Raw genomic sequence first — 23,277 nt, 5'->3', positions numbered from 1 at the left:
AATATCATAAAAATTCTAGACTTTTTAAGCACACATGCTAAACTGTTCGCTTTAAATGCTTTTATCTTCTGTATACGAATGTTGATTCATACCAAAATGCTTTTTTGCGTAGATGTGTTTGACACATGAAAACGATTGAATTACATATGTACTGTTGTTCCCTGAGAAGGGAACGAGGCGCTGCGTGTCCCTTGCCATACTTCCTGTGTCCCTGTAACGCCGTCTTTGGCAATATTTCAGATAGCGATATACTTCCTGGTTCCTGAGTCACCCTGTCTTTGTCTTTAAGCTTCACCATTGGTTAAAATTGATATACATATTCAAACGCACTTACCCCTGGAGGCGTCCCCAAAGTGTCACCGCAGTGATGCAGCGCGAGTTCCCTCGACAGGGAACTGTAACAATGTATCTTAAAAGGTAACACAATGTAACCTTGCTCTCACTTGAAATGTGTCCCCACATTTAGTCATTGAATTTCAGGGTGTTGGACCTGGAAAGTCCTCAAAGTTCCTTGAATTTGAAGTTAACTAAGGTTTGGGAACCCGTTTTTTCTCAGTCCTCTACAAAATTTAAATTGCCCACCACAAATTTAAAATTTAAAACTTGCACATGGCGTTTATCACTACTTCTGTCTCGCATGATAGTTTTTATACAAACAACCGTGGCATCAGTCGACGCGCTCCGCTGAGCATCATTTAAGTTACATTTAACTCTTTCACCGCCAGCGTTTTTTAAAAAAGTTGCCAACCAGCGCCAGCGTTTTTCATGATTTTCCCAAAAGTTTAATGCCTACCAGAAAATGTTCTTCTTCAAATATATAAACAATATACCAAATGAAAGAACAGACCCTCTGCTTTCAATAAAAAAAAACGTTTCATCCTACCTTCAGTAGTTCTTTTGTAATCAGCTTTTGAATATGGGTAGGTCTCTGCAAAAAAACCACATTTTGAGCAAAAAGCAGAGATAATTCCATTTTTGTGACGGACTTTTCATAGAGATCCCATTCAGAGCGATCTTTAAAACAGATAAGGACATGCAGCCGCTTGCCATAGGGCAATACTTACGGTTTTAAAAAGTTGTGGAAAATACTCGTCATTGGCGGGGAAGCGTTTTCTCTTGATTGACGAGATATCTCGTCAATGGCGGGGAAAGAGTTTTGTAAGAGCATTTGTACGGATGTGCGCCTCGCAAATGTGCCGCCACAAACTGCAAGTCTGGAAAAAATTGCTATGGTGTTCCTGATTCTCAACCTGCACTGCAAAAAATTATTTTCAAGATTTTTTTTTTTTTATATTTTTGTCTTGTTTTCAGTAAAAATATCTAAAAATTCTTAAATTTAAGATGCTTTTTCTTGATGTGCAAAATGACCCAAGAAAATAAGTCTAGTTTTTAGACCAAAAATATCAAATTTAAGTGACTTTGTGTATAAAACAAGAAAAAAATCTGCCAATGGGGTAAGCAAAAAATCTTGAACATTTTTCTTAAACACTAAATTTAAGAAAAATTCAAAACAAAAATTTGCTTACCCCATTGGAATTTTTTTTTGCTTGTTTTATGCACAAAATCACTTTAATTTGATATTTTTGGTCTAAAGACTAGACTTATTGTCTTGTTTCGTTTTACTCATCAAGAAAAAGCATCTTAATTTAAGAATTTTTAGATATTTTTACTGGAAACAAGACAAAAATACTAAGATTTTTGGGAACACTTTATTATAATGTTCATGATTTAACATTAGTTAATGTATTAACTAACATGAACAAACCATGAGCAATACATTTGTTACAGTATTTATTAATCTTTGTTAATGTTAGTTAATAGAAATAAAGCTGTTCATTGTTTGTTCATGTTAGATCACGGTGCATTAACTAACGTTAACCAAATTTTAATAAAGTATTAGTAATTGTTGAAATTAACATTAATAAAGATTAATAAATGCTGCACAAGTGCAGTTCATCATTAGTTCATGTTAACTAATGTAGTTAACTAATGTTAATTAATGAACATTATAATAAAGTGTTACCAGATTTTTTTTCTTGAAAATATTTTTTTTTTGCAGTGTGTGGATGTTTTTATTACTAAAAGGGAGTTTGGGAACTTATAGCAGAGCACAGATGACAACATGTTTGCTCGAGGCAGCGCAAGGTAGCATGAAGGTAAAGCTCATCTTTTACATTATAGCGATGACGCTGGTAGTGATGTTTCTCTCTGACAAATCAGTGATCTACAGTTTGTTTTCGCATCACGTTTTGGTTTCAGCTCGGGTCGCTTGTATAGCCCCCATGCTATATAGTCCCATGCTGTCTCTGTTGGTCCGTTTGTTTTGTTGTATGTTTATGTATTATATGTGGAGCATTGCTGCAAATCCAATTTCCCCTTGTGGGACAATAAAGGTATTTTGACTTTGACTGTCAGATTTGTATTCCTATGGATTTCTAACATAACAGAGAGCCGATGACACATACAGCTGGCTTTTAATGATCTCATCAAAAAGCCTTTTAGTGTACCCGTTTCATAAGACGGGCAGCAGTGAGTGACAGCAGTTTAATGTATCATTTGGAAGAGGAGCTCTATCAATAACTAATGAGACGGAGGTGGAGTCTTTCGGCCCGTCTCTTGTTAAATGTGACATAGCGCAGATAATCTTTGACTCATTGGAGTGACACACAAAAAACAACTGACAATAAGACGGAGTTCATCTGTGCATCATTTCATCCATCACCCCGTCGCACGTTCACTCTGAACAATAATGGAAACAATACCTTTATACCTGATTGCCACACTGCAGACAGATGCATGGGCTTGTTTGCAACTGTTATCATAACCTTTAATCCTGCCTTGGTGCATTCAAATGAATTCATTCAGTACGTATTCGGTCCTCAGAGTCGCATTGTGCCTCTGTTGCCTTTAATTTGCTTAGGGTTGACATTTATCTATACCAGCAGCCGAATGAATGCGTCCATTCCTACAGCACTCGTAACCCGCCGTCTGATTTGTCATTTGCATGCTCCTGTGAGATTCTGCCGCATGCCCCCACAATCGTGACATTCACGGTATTTGCTTTTTACTTTTTGCTGTCTCCATGTGAGGTATCCATGGTGACAGTCATTGGCCTCTGTATTAGGTGGTCAAAATAAAGATGTATCTGTTTATTAGGCTTTTCAAAGTAAACCGTGAAAGTTTCTGTGTGCTTACTGTAATAATGGTTAACATTTACAGTATGTTACTGTAATCTTGTTTTCAGTCATTTTAATACTGTTAGGATCTTATTTTTTTTTTTTACATATGGGTGTGATCTTTTATTAAAAAAGTGAATTTTTTACTGTAATGGCCTACATATATTAAGATAAAGTGAAATTTAAAGTGGATGTGATGGTAATGAAACAGTCCACCCCAAAATTCTTTCACGTCAAAACTCTCGTATAAATCTGGTGCATTTTCAGTTTTAAGCTGTCAAGGATAAAAGCCAGTGCTGTCAGAAGTTATTCAAATTAAACAATAGCAGCTTATGTATTAAAGAGCATACGTCAGCTGGGGATAGATATTAAGCGTTTGCCTCTTAAAACTCCATTTAATTAAAAGGGCCGTCTAAAATGACACACCCACCCTGTTATAACAATAACCTGCTTGATGATAATTGTTCTCTGATGTCAAAGCCGTGTGTCCGTGAATTGGAGCAGTCAAGGTTAAAAACAAATGTTTATACGTGACAAATCATGAAATTTCACAGAAACATGTCCAGGTCACATTCCTCTAAAGAAAAAAATATTTTTGCAAGGAAATGATGCATGACTATCCAAAGTAATTTTCATTATTATAATGCATCTGGATTTTTTGGCTTTTCTGTAATTCCTATTCCCAGTGATAATTCTCATTCTTGTAATACTGTATTTTTTCTATTTAAAATGCTGTAAACATTGGGCCTCATTCACTAGGCATGCGTATGCACAAATTTGTGCGTGAGATGTGCGCACGGATGTTTTCACGAACAAATCGTGATTCAACAAAAACTTTCATATCAAAATTTCTTGCAAAAATTCAAGAAAACTTAACGCAATAGTCACGTATGCTATAATCAAATACTAGGGTATAATTATAATGTTTATAATAATGTTGATATATAAAATGTGCATGATTATGTTTTATATTATAATATCTTCTGTATTATACATTATTATACATGATCTATATTATTATTAATACATACATTATATTACATATTATTATAGCCTACATATTTGTTCTACACATATAAAGAAGATGCACATAATGACACAACTTCACGCTTTCCTTCCTCACTTTATAAATCTTTATATGAAAGCGTCTACTTAATGCCTAATGTAAACGTCATGTAAATGTAATGAGAAGTCCAAACGTCAATCACTTGATCTCCTGTCTGTTTTATTTTAGATACAGATGCTCGTCTCTGTCATATTAATTAAATATCATATTTGTTAATGTATTCAATACTTATTTAATGTTACTCCGGTCGGTGGACAGCACTGGCTTCCTCCAGCGACAGCAAAACCTACCGAATAAAAAATTAAAAGCAAAACTTTACTGATGCTAAATATGATCAGGGATTTCTTTTCGAGCTCTTTTGCTTCTATGGCAAACTGCTCTAACATTATCTGTGGACCAGCGCTGCGCTGCGGAAAGCCCTTATATGAAGCTGATTTGGGCGTGTTTTATGCAAATTACCAACCTTGTGCATGCTCATGTAGAATACTTCAAATTCACTAACATAAAGAACATATATATAAAGTATAAGAACAAACTCTTGTGCATACGCACGTGTTATGAATTAGGCGGAAAGTTTTTGTGAGAAGTTCAAGTGTGCGTAAAAATACGAAAAACTTACGCAATTATTAATGAATGAGACCCATTGTTTTTTTAATTACCATATATTAAAAGGCAGTACAACAAATACTATCATAGTTTATATAAATATTAATAGATGCGTCGAGCATTGTGCAATGCAAAGGTCGTGGCTTTGATTCTTAGGGAACACAAATACTGATAAAATGTATTGTGTACTTTGAATGCACCGTCACTTTGGATAGATGTATAAATCTGAATTCATCAATAAAATATCACAATTCCATCATATTGGTTCAGCATAATCTTCATTTTCTTTCAAATTTTTTTTTTTTAGATTTTTAGACTGAAGCATGTCATTGTGTAACATGAAGCCAAGGGTTTACTCCCTCGGATTTTAATGTTGCAGCTATTAGCACACTTGAATGACGGAGGTTTACACGTGACCTGTTTCCACCCCCGTATCACATGTGTGCTTCTGTCAAGAGTACAAAGCCCTGAATAAAAGAGCACTGATAAGATGAACTTGTGACTGCACAGTTAGGTTTACTGACTCTGTCCTTGACTGTCAGCTAGTTAACTGTTTAGGCAGAAGTTTATGGGGCTGCTTACAAAACAGTGTTTTGGTTGTTCATTTGCACAACAAATGCAAACTTTTGTAAGCAAGTACTTCACAACCATAACAACAATGGTGGTCTATACAGTAGACTGTGTTTGGGCTACTTAAAGGATTACTCCTCTTCCTTAAAAAAGAAATCCAGATACTTTACACAGTCCCATGTCACCCAAAATGTTGATGTCTTTCTTTGTTCAGTCGAGAAGAAATTAAGTATTTTTTTAGGAAAACATTGCAGGATTTTTCTCAATTTAATAACTTTATTGGACTCCAACAGTTTACAGATTCAATGCAGTTTAAAATTGCCATTTCAACACAGCTTCAAAGGCCTCTAAACGATCCCAAACGAGGCATAAGGGTCTTATCTAGTAAAACGATTGTTGTTTTGGGCAATAAAAATAAAAATATGTACCTTTAAACTAGAGCCCGACCGATATGCGTTTTTTCGGGCCGATGCCGATACAGATATTAGGGAGTAAAAAAAGACAGATAACGATATATCGGCCGATATTCTTTATGTGTACATTATAGTTCAGTATATACTACAGTATATTATACTAAAGTACTGTACATAGAATACACTATATACTTTAACATAATATACTATGAATAAATACAATGCAATGCAATGCTCACTCACAAATGTGGTGATCACTCACAAATGTGGTGATCCAACACTTATATTGATGTGACAAAGATATGTACTATAGGCAAGAAGTTAACAATAAACGTTATTATCCAAAATTAGTTGGATATCAGTGCACTAAACAGTAAACTTGACTTATTATAAATAACTTTAAAACACAAAGAGAACAAAAGACATAAAACTTGCATCATTTGCAGTTTTGACGAGAATAACGTTATAAAGAGAAACTTATGAAGTCATTGATTAATTTTGGCTTTACAGTAAGTTGTGTACTTCACAAATTAGTTAGCCACTCACAGTTACGAAGACAATGCTTGACGGAGCACATACTAATGTACGCTATGTTTAATGTTGTGCACAACGTTTTTATAACACAAACCCAGGGTTCCGTGCAAACTTTAGACTTTTATAAAACTAAAGCGTCTTCGCTCCGCCTCTTTTATTTAGCAAGGGTGTAGAGTTGCGCGAGCTTATTGAATCAATTGCTCTGAAATGAGCGTGTTAACTAACAACACAAGCAGCAGTAATCTCATATAGTGTTATATAAGTGCACGGCTGCGCGTAGTTTAAACGTGTCATTTCTCCGTCTCGCGTCATTTCTCCCGCTTGCGTTTTAACTCGCAAGTCGACAAAGAGACGGATTAAAAACACCAAATGTAAGCGGGAATGCGTCTCTCTTGTCCATTTATAATCCAATCGACCAAAGCGCGTCTTAATACCAGGTGTAAAAATGTTGTGAAGAAGACACTGCGTGACTGCAGCCACCTGAACTGAGAGACTGACTGACTGAAGTGAAGTGAAGCGGGTGGGGGATTGGCTGGTGTCACTACAGTGAGTGATCTGGGTCGCCATTAGCAACCAGTATGGCGCACTCTGCTGGACAAACAAGTACTTACATCTTTCAAATGCATTTAATGTGTTCTGTAACAAACGTTCATATCGGCGCATATCTGCGGCTTATACGCCGATACAGATATATCTGCGACATGCTCATACCGGCCGATAAAATCGGCAAAACGATAAATCGGTCGGGCTCTATTTTAAACCACTAATCTTGTGACATGCCAGTGCGACCGCACATAATGCATAATGACGTCGAAAGGTCACGCATGACGTATGCGAAACTACAATAAGAGGACCGTTCCGACATTGACGTTTACATGCACACCAATAATGCGATTATTTCCAATAATGCGAGTAAGGTCTTAATCGCAGTAAGATGTTTACATGACTGGAGCTAACCTCTTCACTCCAGTTTACATGCAGTTTTTATTTTCGGTTTATTCACACAATGCAGAGCACAAATGATGAACTCACATATATGGTCCACTGTTTTAATTTACTTACGTAAAATGACAAACACGTTGTTATAGATGTATTTCATTATCCGGTGCCGTGATGAAGATAATATGACAGTGCCTGTAAAGGGCGTTCACATTAAAACGATATAAAAATATAGTTTTAAAAATCGTTTTATATCAAAGATAATAGCAGAGTTCACACAACAACTATAACGATAGCGATTTTGATGAACGATAACGATAAACCATTGACAGCCAATCAAATCTATTTGAACTTGAAGTGCACGCGCACTTAAAATGCAGTAGAAAGCTCATTCATTGCTGAGGTCTATAACATAAAATTACCTCAGGTATCCAGCGCTGATGCAGTTGCTGTGAAATTTTTCTATCACACTGACTACGCCAAAAGGTAAGATTTTATTAAACTATTCATTGTTTAGTTACGCGAAACGCTGCGAGTTGAGGACATCTGCTGGTTTCCCGCTGTGTAAATGCAACAAGAACAGCATATTCAGTGACATGTAAACAACTGCAAAAAAGTTTTTATTACAAGAAATATCCAATATTAGGTAATGCCGTGCTGGTTGAGCGAATTAGCATGAAGTTATCATTATGATGTGGTCACTAATAGATTTATCGTTATAATGTCCTTAATGGTTTAATACACTGATGTCGTGTTATTTGAGCTATTTCTGAATGAAGACAGACTGCTGACAGCGAGTCGTGTTGGCAGAATTCATGTAAAACTTCCTAATGTCAAGTTTAAAACGAATTTGTGCTTAAGGTGCGTGACTAAAACACACGTGCACTTAATTAGTTGCGGTATAAATGCGATTAAAGCATTTACATGGACGCATACTGCGATTATAAACGGCGTACGCCACCTCTTTTAATGCGACTATACTTACTGCGATTATGAGCTTAATCGCATTATTTTTATCGAATTATTGCGTTTACATGAGGTAAAGTATAATCGCAGTATTGACAAAATCCCATTATAATCGCATTATTAGGGTGCATGTAAACGCGGTCAATGTTGTATGTGGAATGATACAAATTAATGTCTTCAATTGTAATGTTTTTAATGTGTGAGTTTATTGTTTCAAATGGTCTGCAAATGTGCGTTTCACATGTAATGCATGACTTTTCGACATCATTAAGCATTACGTGAGGTTGCGCTGGCGCATCACACGGCTGGTGCAAGATGAGAAGTTGTGGTTTAAAAGTGCATTTTTTTCTTGTCAAAAATGACAATTGTTTTGCTAGATAAGACCCTCAAAAAACTTAATTTCTTCTCGACTGAACAAAGAAAGACATTTTGGATGACATGGGGGTGAGTAAATTATCAGGATTTTTTTAAGAAAGTGGAGTTATCCTTTAAGATCCTTTTAGATTTATTAAAACTTTTAATTTTGTTGTCGTACTAATATCTGGCAACACAGAGTGACCACCACCTAAACAGAAATCAAATTGCACATCATGGGCAGGATATTTACTTCATTCGATAAGACATATGCAATCCTCATGTAAGAAACGTTTTCAACACAAAAATCAGTAGAAAATAACACGGGTACAAAGATCTTGACCAATTGGGTTTAAATGAAATATGCCAAATATGTAAACATTGGCCATAGAGACAGAGCGCAGTTATGCAAATTTGAAAACCACGCCCACCGGGGGGGAATTCAATCCAACCGTCTCCATTGACTTTGTGTTGCGGGAGGCCGCCTCGTTCTCATTTCTGGCTTATAACAAAAAACTGAATAATGCCTAAAAGCTGCTGTGTGACAATATGTACAGCTAACAAGCCAAAGAACCCAGAAATAAGTTTTTATAAGCTCGAGCCGTAAAACCCAGCCTTTAAGGAGAATAAAGTGGATCGCCGACTACGTTTCCCCCTAGTGGACGCAGTTCTACTAATAGAAGTACTATGAAAAGTTGCCTGTGTCCATTTTTGTGTCTTTAAACGCTCGTTTTTTGGGGTCGACAGCTTATAAAAACTTATTTACAGATTAAACTTAAAAACAGATTAATACCTAAAAGCTGCTGTGTGACAAGGTGTACATCTAACACGCCAAAAAAATAAATAATAATTTTTTATAAGCTGTCGACTTCAAAAAACGAGCGTTTAGACACAGAAATGGAAACAGGCAACTTTTCATAGTACTCCTATTAGTAAAACTGCGTCCAATAGGGGGAAACGTAATCGGCGATCCACTTTATTCTCCTTAAAGACTGGGTTTTACGGCTCGACAGCTTATAAAAACTTATTTCTGTGTTCTTTGGCTTGTTAGCTGTACATATTGTCCCAAAGCAGCTTTTAGGCATTATTCAGTTTTTTGTTATAAGCCAGAAATGACAAGGAGGCGGCCTTTTGCAATACAAAGTCAATGGAGACTGTTGGATTGCTTTCCCCCCCGGTGGGCGTGGTTTTCAGGTTGTGACGCGCTGCGCTCTGTCTCTATTGTTGCATGAAAATAAATAAATTATGCATCCTAAGTCAACAGTAAAGTATAAACATATTGTGATCTAATAAATAGGGGATAATATAACAATGTCCACCCCCAAAAACATAGACAAAGTGTTGTATCCAAAGTGTAAAATGACCAAAAGGTTAAGACAGAATACATTAGAAAAATGTAGTATACTTGAATGTATTACAACTTCATTTGTAATGTAGGATTGTGGCCAAAACTGGTATTGCAATCACAAACCTTGTGGCTAAAACTGGTACTGCAATCACACAGCTAGTGGCCAATACGCAAAATGACAACATAAACATCAGTTGAGGGCTGCAACTCCACTTTTTAAATGACAATATCCTTGCCAGGCCACTGATGTCAGTGATATAAATATTTGAAATGAAATTTAATTCTTAATGTCTAGTGACATATCAGGGCCATTTTATGATTAAAGGGATACTTCACCGATTTAGCATTCAGCTTTGTATCTGTAGAAACCCGGCAGTATTACTGAATGACCATGTTTCCCTCCCTCATTTCCCCCTGAGAGGAGAGATATCTGCATTTTGGTTCTGCAAAAAAGTCCTCCGATGATGTAATATGACGATTTTTGCATCATCGGAGGACTTTTTTGCAGAACCAAAATGCAGATATCTCTCCTCTCAGGGGGAAATGATGGAGGGAAACATGGTCATTCAGTAATACTGCCGGGTTTCTACAGATACAAAGCTGAATGCTAAATCGGTGAAGTATCCCTTTAATTGATATACATTTCTTACATACTGTTCCTTTAAGTATTTTGTAAAAGTTGCACTACAAATATACTCATAAAAAAGTATATAGTTCTTCTTAAGTCGTACTTCAATGCACCCGAAAAAGTATGCAATACCAGTAATACTTAAATAGATATCTAGTGTATTAAAATAAATGGTATCTCAAAATAGCACGTTCTTAAGTTTATCTTAAGTACTAAAAACTAATTTTTGGTCTATTAACTACAAAATTAGTGCACAAAATAGTACATTTACTAAGTGTATTTAGAGTACAAATTTTATTAAGTGTACTTTTAGTGCACTTTTTTCCCCTGTGATAACATTTGTGAACTCTTAACACCCCTGGACCTTGCCTACGGCCATGCTTCCATATTTGAAAAAACTAGCAAAATTACAGAAAATGACAAAATATTTACGTTTGATTACGTACATAATTAAGATGTGTGTATGAATGTTTTCACGAACAAATCGTAATTTAACAAAAACTTTTATATTAAAAAATTTCTTCTAAATGTACGCCAAAATTCAAGAAAACCTAAAACCAATCGTACACAATTATCGTACGCTAAAATCAAATACTAGACTATAATTATAATGTTTATAATAATGTTGATATATAAAAAATGTAAATGATTATATTTTATATTAGAATATTTTCTGTATTATATATTATTATGATCTGTATTATTATTATATACATTATATTATACATTATTATAGCCTACTTATTTTTATACACATATAAAGAAGATGCACGTAGTGACAAATATTCACGCTTTCTAAATCTCTATATGAAATTGTTTGCTTAATGCCCAATGTAAACGTCATTTAAATGTAATGAGAAGTTCAAACGTTAATCACTTGATCTCCTGTCTATTTTGTTTTAGATACAGATGTGCGTCTCTGTGATATTAATTAAATGTCGTTTTAACATCCAATACTTATTTAATGTTACTCCGGTCTGTGGACAGCACTGGCTTCATCCAGCGACAGCAAAACCTCCCAAATAAAAAAATGCAAAAGCAAAACAGAACTTTAGATAATAAATATGATCATTGATTTCTTTTCGAGCTCTATTACTTTGGTGACAAACTGCCCTTAAAGGAATAGTCTACTCATTTTCAATATTAAAATATGTTATTACCTTAACTAAGAATTGTTGATACATCCCTCTATCATCTGTGTGCGTGCACGTAAGCGCTGGAGCGCGCTGCGACGCTTCAATAGCATTTAGCTTAGCCCCATTCATTCAATGCTACCATTTAGAGATAAAGTTAGAAGTGACCAAACACATCAACGTTTTCCCATTTTAGTAGTAGTTATACGAGCAAGCATGGTGGTACAAAACAAAACGCAGCGCCCCTCCAAGCGGATTCAAAAGAGGAACTACACTTTACGGCGCAATAGCACCCTTGGGAGCACCTCGACTCGGCGCAGTAACACCCTCCCTCTCCCATTATGAGAGTGAGAAGGGGAGCGGACTTTTCAGGCGAGTCCAAGTACTCCCAAAAGCGCCACCACGCCATAAAACACAGTTCCTCCCCTAAATCCGCCCAGAAAAGCGCCACGTTCCACCCTGTACCACCAAACTTGCTCGCACAACCACTCGTCTAAACAGGAAAAACGTTGATGTGCTTGGTCACCTCCAACTTCATCTCCAAATGGCACAATTGAATGAATGGGGCCAAGCCAAACGCTATCGAAGCGCCGCAGCGCGCCCCGGCGCCCACGCGCACGCACACAGATGATGGAGGGATGTGTCAACGGTTCTTGGTTGGGGTGGTGACATATTTTGGTATTGAAAATGAGTAGACTATTCCTTTAACATTTCTGTGGACCTGGTTTGGGCGTGTTTTATGCAAATTACCAACCTCGTGCACGCGGCCGCTCATGTAGAACACTCCAAATTCACTAACGAAATTCACGTGTTGTGAATTAGGCGGAAAGTTTTTGTGAGAAGTTCAAGTGTGCGTATAAATATGAAAACCATATGCAATTATTAGTGAATGAGACCCATTGTCCGTAATGTTTACTGAAACGGAGCATTCAGACGGGACTGAAATCACTGAGAAGCTCTAATGAAAATTGCTTTACCCCACCTCTCTATGTAAAACAAATTGTGCAAAATTCATTTTCAATTGCTAAAATTTGTGTGATGTGCCATTCATAAAACTTTTCATCTAAGATGCTACCTTAAAAGGCAGTGGAGAGCAACGCAACAGGATAAGTTTTGGAACAGAGCCATTGTGTTTAATGGGGTGATATGAAGTGCTTTCAAGTGTTTGACTTTGTTATTTGCTGTGGTGCGGGAGGTTCTGAGCGTTTATCACAACTTGAACACTCTTACATGCATCATTGCGTACTGTATGATTCCAGACCTCGTCTGAACAATCTGCACTCAGTAGCCGACGAGCACAAAAGCCTCTCGCTTCCCTGATGTGCTTTAAATCAAACAGCGCCGGCTTATTCTTGCACTGAAGCAGTTTTGTCGAATCTCTCCTGCTTGCTCTTTTTTCATCGATAATCACCCTAATCATATGGGCAATCATACGGGATAAGTGGACTGCAACCCAGTACAGTTGTTATGTGTTGTGTTTGTCGTTGCTCTGTCTCTCTTCTGCCATTCTGTCTGTCTGTCTCTGAGGCCTTCGAGCCATTCTTTTACAGCTGTAATCATTCCCTTCAAAGCCGTTTGTATGGCACTGTTTGTTTCCATGGCAACATCATTCATCAATCACCGTTTTAGTGCCGAAAGCGAGTATGAATAATGTTTTATTTACACAGCCAGTGTAAGCGTACTGTCCCATTTTGTGTTTCCATTTATTGAAATAGTTTTATGTGAAACAAATGGGCCAAATCATCTCCTCATTACGCACTCCCCACTCTGTCAACAAACGCACGCTAATACCAAACAAAAACAGAGATGATGGGTTATTTATTTTTATACCTAATGAAATTTCAGTGAGTCGTAAATGTGCGGTTATCTTATTACAGAAAATGACTGAGATGTCAGGTTACACCTTTGCATGGAATAGTAAAGTGGAGTTTCCGGCGGAAATGGAGTATGGAGATTGAAGAGCGTCTAAAATATGATAAAATTTATTAATACTAATAACAAACAATTATTCTGTTATGTCAGACAATTGAGGAGTTACTATGCTAGTTACATATGTGACCCTGGACCACAATCCAGTCATAAGTAGCACGGTTATATTCGTAGCAATAGCTAAAAATACAATTTATGGGTCAATATTATATATATTTTTTGCCAAAAATCATTGGGATAATAAGTTAAGATCATGTTCCATGAAGATATTTTGTACATTTTCTACTGTAAATGTATCAAAAATGTATTTATCATTAGCAATATGTGTTGCTAAGGTCTTTAAATGGACAACTTTAAAGTGGATTTTCTTAATATTTTGATTTTATTGCAACCTCAGATTCTAGATTTGTATCTCAACCAAATATTTTCCTAACAAAATGGAAATCTTATTTATTCAGCTTTCAGATGATGTATAAATTTCAATTGCCCTTTATGTCTGGTTTTGTGGCCCAAGGTCACATACACTCTTAAAAATAAATGTGCTTAAAAGGTTGTTTTTTTTGGCTCCCCAGAGAACCATTCAGTTAAAGGTTCTTGAAAGAATCATTTATTTCTTATTTTTTATAGTCTGTATAGCCTTTCTCCACTACAAAGAACTTTATGTGCAACAGATAGAACCATACAGAAATAAATTTACGATGGTCGAAAAATGGTCAACATATATACCCCAGCTGTCCCATGGGGCTGGGTACACTTTTAGCTTTGCACCTACAAAGTTCATATTATTACCTCAGAGATGTTTCTTCCTACTTTCATTTGTTCTCTTTTTATCACCTCTCAAATATGGGTAGGTTTCTTTAAAAAAAAATTTTTTTTAGCAAATTTAAGCTGAAATAATTCTATTTTTGTTGAGGAATTAGAGATAAGATTCAGAGCTATCTCCAAAACATACACTGAGTTTTCCCTAAGGGAAACATTTTGCCCCGTGTGAATGTACCGTAAGAGCGCCACCTGCTGGATAATAGCGGAAATACGAATTGCCGGAAAAACATAAAAATTCATCAGGAACACATTTTTTATGCAAATGTTTTCTCTTAATACGCACAACCGGCCCAACGTCATAGAATGTCTCTGAACAGGTTCACGCCCACTTTTGGGGGAAAATAAACCAGACCTTCCATTGACTTCCATTCAAAATAGCGGAACAAAGCACAGCCGGCAGGCGTAAATACCTTATGAAATCACTCAGATTAAACATGTTGAGTAATTATCTGTCCACCATAGAGCGCGAAAGATACATTAACACATTTTAATTTGGTCACTATTAAAACATGTCCCTTTCATTCTCACAGTGTCAAATTTGTGTAACAACGCTCCCTATTGGCCAGAGGTGTCTTACCCGGACATTTACTCGTACCTCATCGAGTCAACAGGGAAGCAAGTGAATGATTTTACTTTGTATTAAAGCTAAAGAAAAAATGGTTCTTCCAGGCATCGCTTTTTATATTTAAGAATGTATAATGTAGGAATGTTCATTTTAGTTCATTTTCCCCACCGACGGCCACAGCTTGTTAACTGAACATTAACTCTTTCACCGCCATTGACGAGTTATCTCGTCAATTAACAGAAAACATTTGCATAAAAAAATGTGTTCCTGATGAATTTTTATGTTAATCTGCAATACTGTGAACTTCCCCAATTTATGAAACCCAAATGTTATTTACTAATTTTAAACTCTGTGTATGTTTTGTTAATCATTCTGAATCTGAACTCTAACAAAATTCCTTCAGAAAAATGCAATTATTTCAGCTTTTGAATAAAAAATATTTTTAGAAAAAAATACCCTTAAAGAGTTTATAAGCAGAGAAAAAATATAGATAGGATGAAAGTTTTTTCCTCGTTTTATTTGGTTGTTTGTTTATTGTTTGTTTGAAAGCAGAGGGTCTGTTCTTTCATTTGATATATTCGTATGTTTATATATTTTTACACTGAATAAAATTATTCATTCAATTTGCTAATTTTTTTTAAGGTAAGTGGTTGCAATCAATTTATTTAAGCTACATTTAAACAAAACTTTTTTGTTTTGTTTTTCTATTTTTTTTTTCAAATGAAGCTTAAATAAATTGATCGACCACTTACCTTAAAAAAATTTAGTCAATTGAATGAATAATTTTTTTCAGTGTTGAAGAAAATTTTCCTGGAAGGCATTTTGTTAAACTTTTATTAAAATCACAAAATATGCTGGTGAGCAAATTTTCAATTTTTTTTTGTATGCATAAAATATTGATTTTAACTCTTTTCCTGCCAGCATTTAAAAAAAGTTGCCAGCCAGCCAGCGCCTGTATTTTTTATGATTTTCACAAAAGTTTTGTGCCTTCCAGAAAAAGTTTCTGGCTTCTTAAAAAGACACAATTTTTTGCAAAAAGCTGAGATAATTCATTTTTTATAAAGGACTTTTAATAGACAGTCCCTCCAGAAAAACGTGATTGTGCCATCGCGCGATATATTGCATAATCAGCCAAAGTCCGCATATTTATGCGGGGCTGCATTTTTTCCAAATACGACGCATTTTCGCTGCATTAATTACATATTTTCGCGCACAAAATATGCGGGGCTTACATGATTTCATAATCTCCACATTTTTGTAGCAAAAAGTCACTTATATATTAGCAGAAAGTTGAAAAATGTTGCATTTACTTCCCAAAAGCGCAGCCGTGTCCTCTATTGCCATGGGAACGTTATGAAGTGACGTGATTATGTGACGTGAACATCATTGCAGTTTTTGCAAGTTCCGCAATTTTCGCAAATTCTGCAATTTTCGCAAATTCCCGCAATTCCATCGCATAAATTGCATAAATATCCCGCATATTCCATCACATTTTTTAAGAAAACGTGCCGCAAAATCGAGGATTTTGGCCCGCAACAATCACAAAAAACCTCCGCGTTTTTCTGGAAGGACTGAATAGAGATCAGATTCAGAGCGATTCTCAAAACATACACAGAGTTTCAACTGTTTGCCCCAAGGGAATACTTCTGGGTTTTATAAGTTGAGTAGGAGCACCACCTGGTGGATAATAGCGGAAATATGGATTGCCGGAAAAATTAGTCAATGGCAGGGAAGCGTTTTCTCTTCGGAAAGATTTAAGAACCCTTGGCTGAATGGTTCTTTGAGGAAGCAAAAATGGTTCTTCTAGGCATCACTTTTTATTTTTAAGAGTGTATAATGTAGGGATGTACATTTCAATTCATTTTCCCCACCAACGACCGCAGCTTGTTAACCAAACATTAACCGTTAACTGATATGATTTTAATATTAATTATCCAAATATCCGGCGGATTGTCTCTTTTTATCTACCGCTGCTATTTCTAAAGCAGGACACATTTCAAAAAGTTTTAAACTTCTTTCCGTTTGTGCAAAAAAGGATGTTTCAGGGTCTAAAGCAAAGGCTATCAGCGAGTCAACACGCACTGTGTGTTAACAAATAAATCAGTCATAAATTGTTACCTTCGGTTATCGGTTAACCGGTCAATATGAGCATCCCTAGTATAATGTGTATGTGTGTGCATTTATTGGCATTTGCAGCAATTGTGATTGCTGACCTCATCAAAAAGTCAAAACGTGGGCTTAAAGTTAACACAGTCCAGAAATAACATCAGACTTGAGTTACTATGATGGTATAAAAACATACCATATACTAAAGTCATGCACAGTTTTATGGTCCTCTATAGTTATGTCCTGAAATGTTTGATATGCTTTAGCTATGATTTGAACAAAGGTAATATACTACAATTGCTTGTTACCAGAAATAAACTCCTCTTAAAGGACCCTGTTTTTATTTATTCTTTGCGGAAGTTTACCGGAAGTTACGTTTGTTCCACAAAAGCTGTTTGTTTATGTTGTTACTACTGAAACCATCTATTCATGTCATATAAATGCTCAATAGGCCGGAGATGATCAGCCCTTCTCCCTAATGAATGAAATCCAGTCACCCCTGAATGCAGCAGAACCCATTCACAAAAATCATTTCCTTTTATTTGTAGAAATGAGATTTGGGAATCTGATACAGAATTGCTGCCCCATTAAGAAATAGGTTTGGTTAAGATGCGTGATTTGTTCTCTTTGCAAACCGTTCATGTGCTTTTAAAGCGTGTGCCTGCCCAATCAAACCGATTGTACTTGCAAACATTCATGAAAATTTTAGCTCCTCGCAGCTGCTTTGGAATGAGCGGATTACTGCGATTTGAATTAAGGCTGGCGGGCACGAGGAAATGCATTTGGGGGCTTTTTTTGCTCAGCCACCCAATGCACGTACAGCGATGCACACCGCGGTAAAATCAACTTAAACAGCAAGCTTCATGATATCATCACCCAGGCACGCCTCTTTGAATCACGCACACGAGCTAGGACATTGCAGGTGAATTTTGTCTGATGGTGGTCAGGATAATGATGCCGTCGAACATGTGAAAAGATAATTCTCTCTCCTGGCATTTACACAGCTGCGATCTATGAGGAAGAGGAGGGGGGCATCCGCGAGAACCTCCGATCTGCACTCGCTGCAGCGGATTTCATCCGAGCGGTGATACTCGAGACGCACACAGGTGCCAATTTCTTTCAAGTGGAGGTAATGAAGGTATGTGCGTGCGTATGCGTGCATTCACAGAGGTATGAATACCAACCTACTGCATGAGATTAAAGATTTTCGTGATGCTCATGAGGAAACGGCACTGCCTGCATCGTAGATTTATTGGATGAGAGAGAAAAAAGAAACAAGAGAGAGAACACGCAAACCGGGAGAGAAACTGGCAAATGTTCAGATTCAGAGAGGGTGATAGATAGATACTCATCAGGCGAAGCGCTGCTTTTCCGCTCAGGGAAGAGAGAGGGAGAGCGAGAGAGAGAGAGAGAGAGAGAGAAAAACATTTGTGTGACGTGTGTGAGTGTATGTGACAGCGTTCTCTCACCGCGCGCTGACACTCACTTCAACAGACTCATGCGCCCTGGAGGCACAAACAGGACCCTTTGGGAGACGCACACGGCTCATCTTGCGAGAGATGCTCTGAAGACCCGGAGCTTGCATGTTTAGAACTGCGTACCTGCATATTCTTCTGCGTCTTAGTAACAAACACAAACACGAGCGTATACACACACCATGGATTCTCTTGCCAACGACACGGATGGATTGGAGAACTCCTTGAAGTACTCCAAGTGCGATCAGACGGAAAAGATGTGGATGAGGTTTAAAGGAATGTAAGTGATTTGGTTTCTTGTTTTCATCAGCTTTTGCACAAGGGGAACAATCAAACATTTGGGGTTTGTTTTGGTGATGTGGGAGCTGTACGGTTGTGATCTCTGTGTGATACGATGCTGTGATCGGCTCTGAGTGGGTGATTCTTGACTCACGGGGCAGGCGGTGTGTGAATGTAATGCTAATGAGACTGTTAACAGTAATCAGTCGAACACACTTGCTTCAGATGACAAGTCTGCTTAATGAATTAAAATGAAAACAAATCTTGTAGGGTTTTGGTTCAGCTGTGTTTGGATTGTGTAATTTTGATGTTTATTTCTAGTCTAGTGAAACTTGGCGTGCAACAATCTAACAGTCATCTGTTTTATTTATGCTTTATTACATCAACTTATGTATTCATTTTATCTTTATTGTAAAATTTGTTCAATACATAAAACAGTGCAACAGCAAACTCTAATTATACTTTAAAGCTTTTTGTCATTTTATTTGGACAAAATAGTGGAGAGTTTACAGGAAAGCATTGGGTGGAGATCGGCAAAGGACCACAGGGATGGGAATCAAACTCTGGTCGCCGTAAGGATGCTGGTGGCGCACCAACCATTAGACATGTCGCGATAATTACTTTATTAACTTATCGCACGATTAATAACCATGACCTTGATGAATTGCCATATTATATTGCCACTTGTGTTTGTTTAGATAAATAAAACTTTTTTACGATGAATGCACACAATTAGAAAGAATAAATTGGACTGAAATTGGCTTCAAAGCTACAACCTGCAACTGCGACATGAATAGGGCTGTCACAATGATTAAATAATCATCACATCGCCATTGTTTGACTTCAGATGCTTCTTGATTTCAGATCACCGCAATGATTGCACATCTCTTTAAAAAGCACAAGGGGGAGCTGCAGCGCCTGTATAAACGAGATAGTATCAGATGGCGCTCCTTAACTGACAGTGTAACGTGATAGATTGCAAAACCATTCAATACGGTGGAAAAAACAGCTTTTAAAGAAATGCTGCAAAACTTTGAAAAGCAGTATAAACTGCCAGGTAAAAAAAACAGCAATTTCAAATTTAGGGAAGTGAAGGATGCTATTCTGTAAGGAATTGATTTTTTGCAGCCAGACATGTGGTCCAGTACTAATATCACCTTAGTAGGATTGGCTACTATTTAAGGCCTGTTCAGGTATAGTCAGTTTATTTTGATTGCATTTTATATTACTTTATTGTGTTTATTTCTTATAAAGAATTTTCAGTTTTTGAAAGATATATTCATTAAATAATTACTTTTAAATATGTGTTGTGTATTAATATTTACTGCCAGGTATACCTTGCAAAATATTTAATTTAAAAAATGTGAAAATGATTTAATGAACTAACAAAAAAAGAATGAGAATTAAATGTCAAAGCAATAAAACAGGCAATTAATCGTCGTAATCGTCAAAGTCCTAAAAAAGGCAATTAATTATCATAATCGTCAAAGTCCTAAAACAGGCAATTATTCGCCATAATCGTCAAAATCCTAAAACAGGCAATTAATTGCCATAATCGGAAAAATCCTAAAACAGGCAATTAATTGCCATAATCGGCAAAATCCTAAAACAGGCAATTAATCGCCACAATTGTCAAAATCCTAAAACAGGCAATTAATCGCCATAATCGTCAAAGTTTTAAAATAGGCAATTAATTGCCATAATCGTCAAAGTCCTAAAACAGGCAATTAATCGTCATAATCGTCAAAGTCCCAAAACAGGCAATTAATCGTCAAAGTCCCAAAACAGTCAATTAATCGTCATAATCGTCAAAGTCTTAAAACAGGCAATTAATCGCCACAATTGTCAAAGTCCTATAACAGGCAATTAATCGCCAAAGTCCTACAACAGGCAATTAATTGCCACAATCGACAAAATCCTAAAACAGGCAATTAATCGCCATAATCGACAAAATCCTAAAACAGGCAATTAATCGCCATAATCGTCAAAGTCCTAAACCAGGCAATTAATCGCCATAATCGTCGAAGTCCTAAAACAGGCAATTAATCGCAATAATCATCAAAGTCCTAAAACAGGCAATTAATCGCCAAAATCCTAAAACAGGCAATTAATCACCATAATCGTCAAAGTTCTAAAACAGGCAATTAATCGGCATAATAGCCAAAGTCCTAAAACAGGCAATTAATCGGCACAATCGCCAAAGTCCTAAAACAGGCAATTAATCGCCATAATCGACAAAGTCCTAAAACAGGCAATTAATCGCCATAATCATCAAAGTCCTAAAACAGGCAATTAATCGTCATAATCGTCAAAATCCTAAAACAGGCAATTAATCGCCATAATCGTCAAAATCCTAAAACAGACAATTAATCGTCATAACCACCACAATTTATTAGCCAACTAACCGTCATCCAAATTTCATAATCGCGTCAGCCCTAGACGTAAATAAGAAAATTAATGTAAACAAGTCGTCATTTCGACTTTGTTCAAAAACAGGGGCGAAGAAAAGAGCAAAAAGTAATCTGAAACAACCATAACACCCAGTGTTTAGATCCGAGATATTTTACACTAGCTATTATAAACGTGACTGCTCGTAATGTCGCATACTCACAGATCTAAACCAATTAACTGAGTGCAGACGTGATTTACACAGAACAATGACTATTATTACTGTTTGAATTAAAGGCGGGGTGCATGATCTCTGAAAGCCAATGTTGACATTTGAAATCACCTAAACAAACACACAATAGAATCTGGACCTTCTTTTGATAGACCCGCCCCACACATACGCAACCCAGGCAACAAGGTCGGTTAGTAGACACACCCCTTACTGCTGATTGGCTACAAGTGTGTTTTGTTACTCGGTCCGACTCCCGACTTCCAAAGTGTTTTGCAAAAATCATGCACCCTGCCTTTAATTGACTTATAAAAAGTAGCTATCATGACAGCCAGTGTTTTATTTTTAATGAACACTCTCTGTGTTAAGTATTTATTTTGTTTAGTATTAATTCAGTACTGTAAATAAAGCCATCTGTTGTTGTTCATAAATTGATGTTAAAACGTAAATCCCACTCAGTGTGATGTTAAAAGCATTGGGGCTAAAGTAAAGGGCAGCCTGGTCAAGTGGAATGACCTACAACCAAAGCAATTTTCTGGAAGTCGACATCACCAAATGGCTTATCCTGCAAGCGGTCCAGCATTTTTCACAAAGCCTCTTTGATGAACTCAGTCTATCCCAACAAACCAATCTCACTCATCCATTCATTCTGAATGAACGCTGTCATGCATGTAAGGTGGACGGTGTCAGAATGCAGGGAGTCTGTTTGGGCTGAGCCATAATGTTAAAATGATAAAAATGTGTCTGCTGTTGGAATAAACATGATGACAGGCAAAATGAATGAATAAAATGTATTGGGGAATGATTTGTGCATTTTTGCTGCAATGTCCCGGTTTGTCAGTTTCAAGAGAGCTTTAGATTTCAAACCAACATTTGCAAAACACATCCGAGTCTGATAACAGAAGCTTCATTCACTGCAGCGAGAAAGTGAGATTTTCAGTTTTTTAAGATGTTGGCATTGTTCATACTGGAAAGAGATCCTGCTGTTCTTATCAGTCCTAACAGTAATAAAAAACAGAAACTACAGGGGTATGGAACAGTGGTGGCCAGTGGCTTCTCTTCCGAGAGACACAAATTTAAAGTATGTGTTCGGAGTGTTGTGTGTGGCTCGTCTTGTCAAAATATGCATTTGGTGCATCATGTAAACCATGTGCATCATGCCAAAATACGTGCTTGCTGCACACACGTTGAAAGGGTTTGTGATAAAAGAGACCCTCACGTTCACAAAATACTTGCAAGACACTCACTTAACACTAAACTCTGATTACACAAACGTGAGCGTCTCTTTTATCATAAATCCCTTTGAAGCGTCTGCAGCAGGCAGGTATTTTGACAAGACGCATGATGCACATTTTGACATGATGAGCCACACACGACGGGCTTAAGACATGTTTTGATGATCTTCGCATCGTACGCCCTCAAAAAAACCGGCCCCCACTGGTATGGAAACGCAAATGAGATCTCTTTTTAACTCTTTCCCCGCCAGTGTTTTTAAAAAAGGTTGCCAGGATAATTAGGATCATTTTTCTTGATTTTCACAAAGGTTTAATGTCTTACAGAAAATGTTCTTAAAATAAAATAATAAAAAATAAAAAAATTTCATCCTACCTTCATTAGTTCTCTTTTTATCACTTCTCAAATATATATAGGTTTCTTCAAAAACACCAAGTTTTGATAAAAAAGCTGAGATAATTACATATTTGTGAAGGACTTTTTATAGAGATCAGATTCAGAGCGATCCTCAAAACTTA

At 36.7% G+C, this 23,277-nt stretch overlaps 1 protein-coding gene across 4 annotated transcripts in view; it reads left to right on the top strand.

The window, feature by feature from the left end:
* Positions 1-23,277, top strand: part of pde1a (phosphodiesterase 1A, calmodulin-dependent) — a 180,361-nt gene that overhangs the window by 44,350 nt on the left and 112,734 nt on the right. The window contains exon 1 of one of the 4 annotated variants that reach the window (XM_073854683.1): positions 18,033-18,910. The exons of 2 other annotated variants lie outside the window; for them this stretch is intronic. In XM_073854683.1, the coding sequence (XP_073710784.1) occupies positions 18,813-18,910 (98 nt within the window). In that variant the 5' untranslated portion in view covers positions 18,033-18,812. Of the gene's footprint in view, positions 1-18,032; positions 18,911-23,277 lie in introns of those variants that run through there. One more of the 4 variants, XM_055214574.2, reaches the window with a different exon arrangement.

The sequence above is a fragment of the Misgurnus anguillicaudatus genome, chromosome 17 (assembly GCF_027580225.2).
Source record: "Misgurnus anguillicaudatus chromosome 17, ASM2758022v2, whole genome shotgun sequence".
Classification (NCBI taxonomy): domain Eukaryota; kingdom Metazoa; phylum Chordata; class Actinopteri; order Cypriniformes; family Cobitidae; genus Misgurnus; species Misgurnus anguillicaudatus.
Note: the sequence above shows the minus strand (reverse complement) of the source record. Positions and strands in the feature narration are given on the sequence as shown.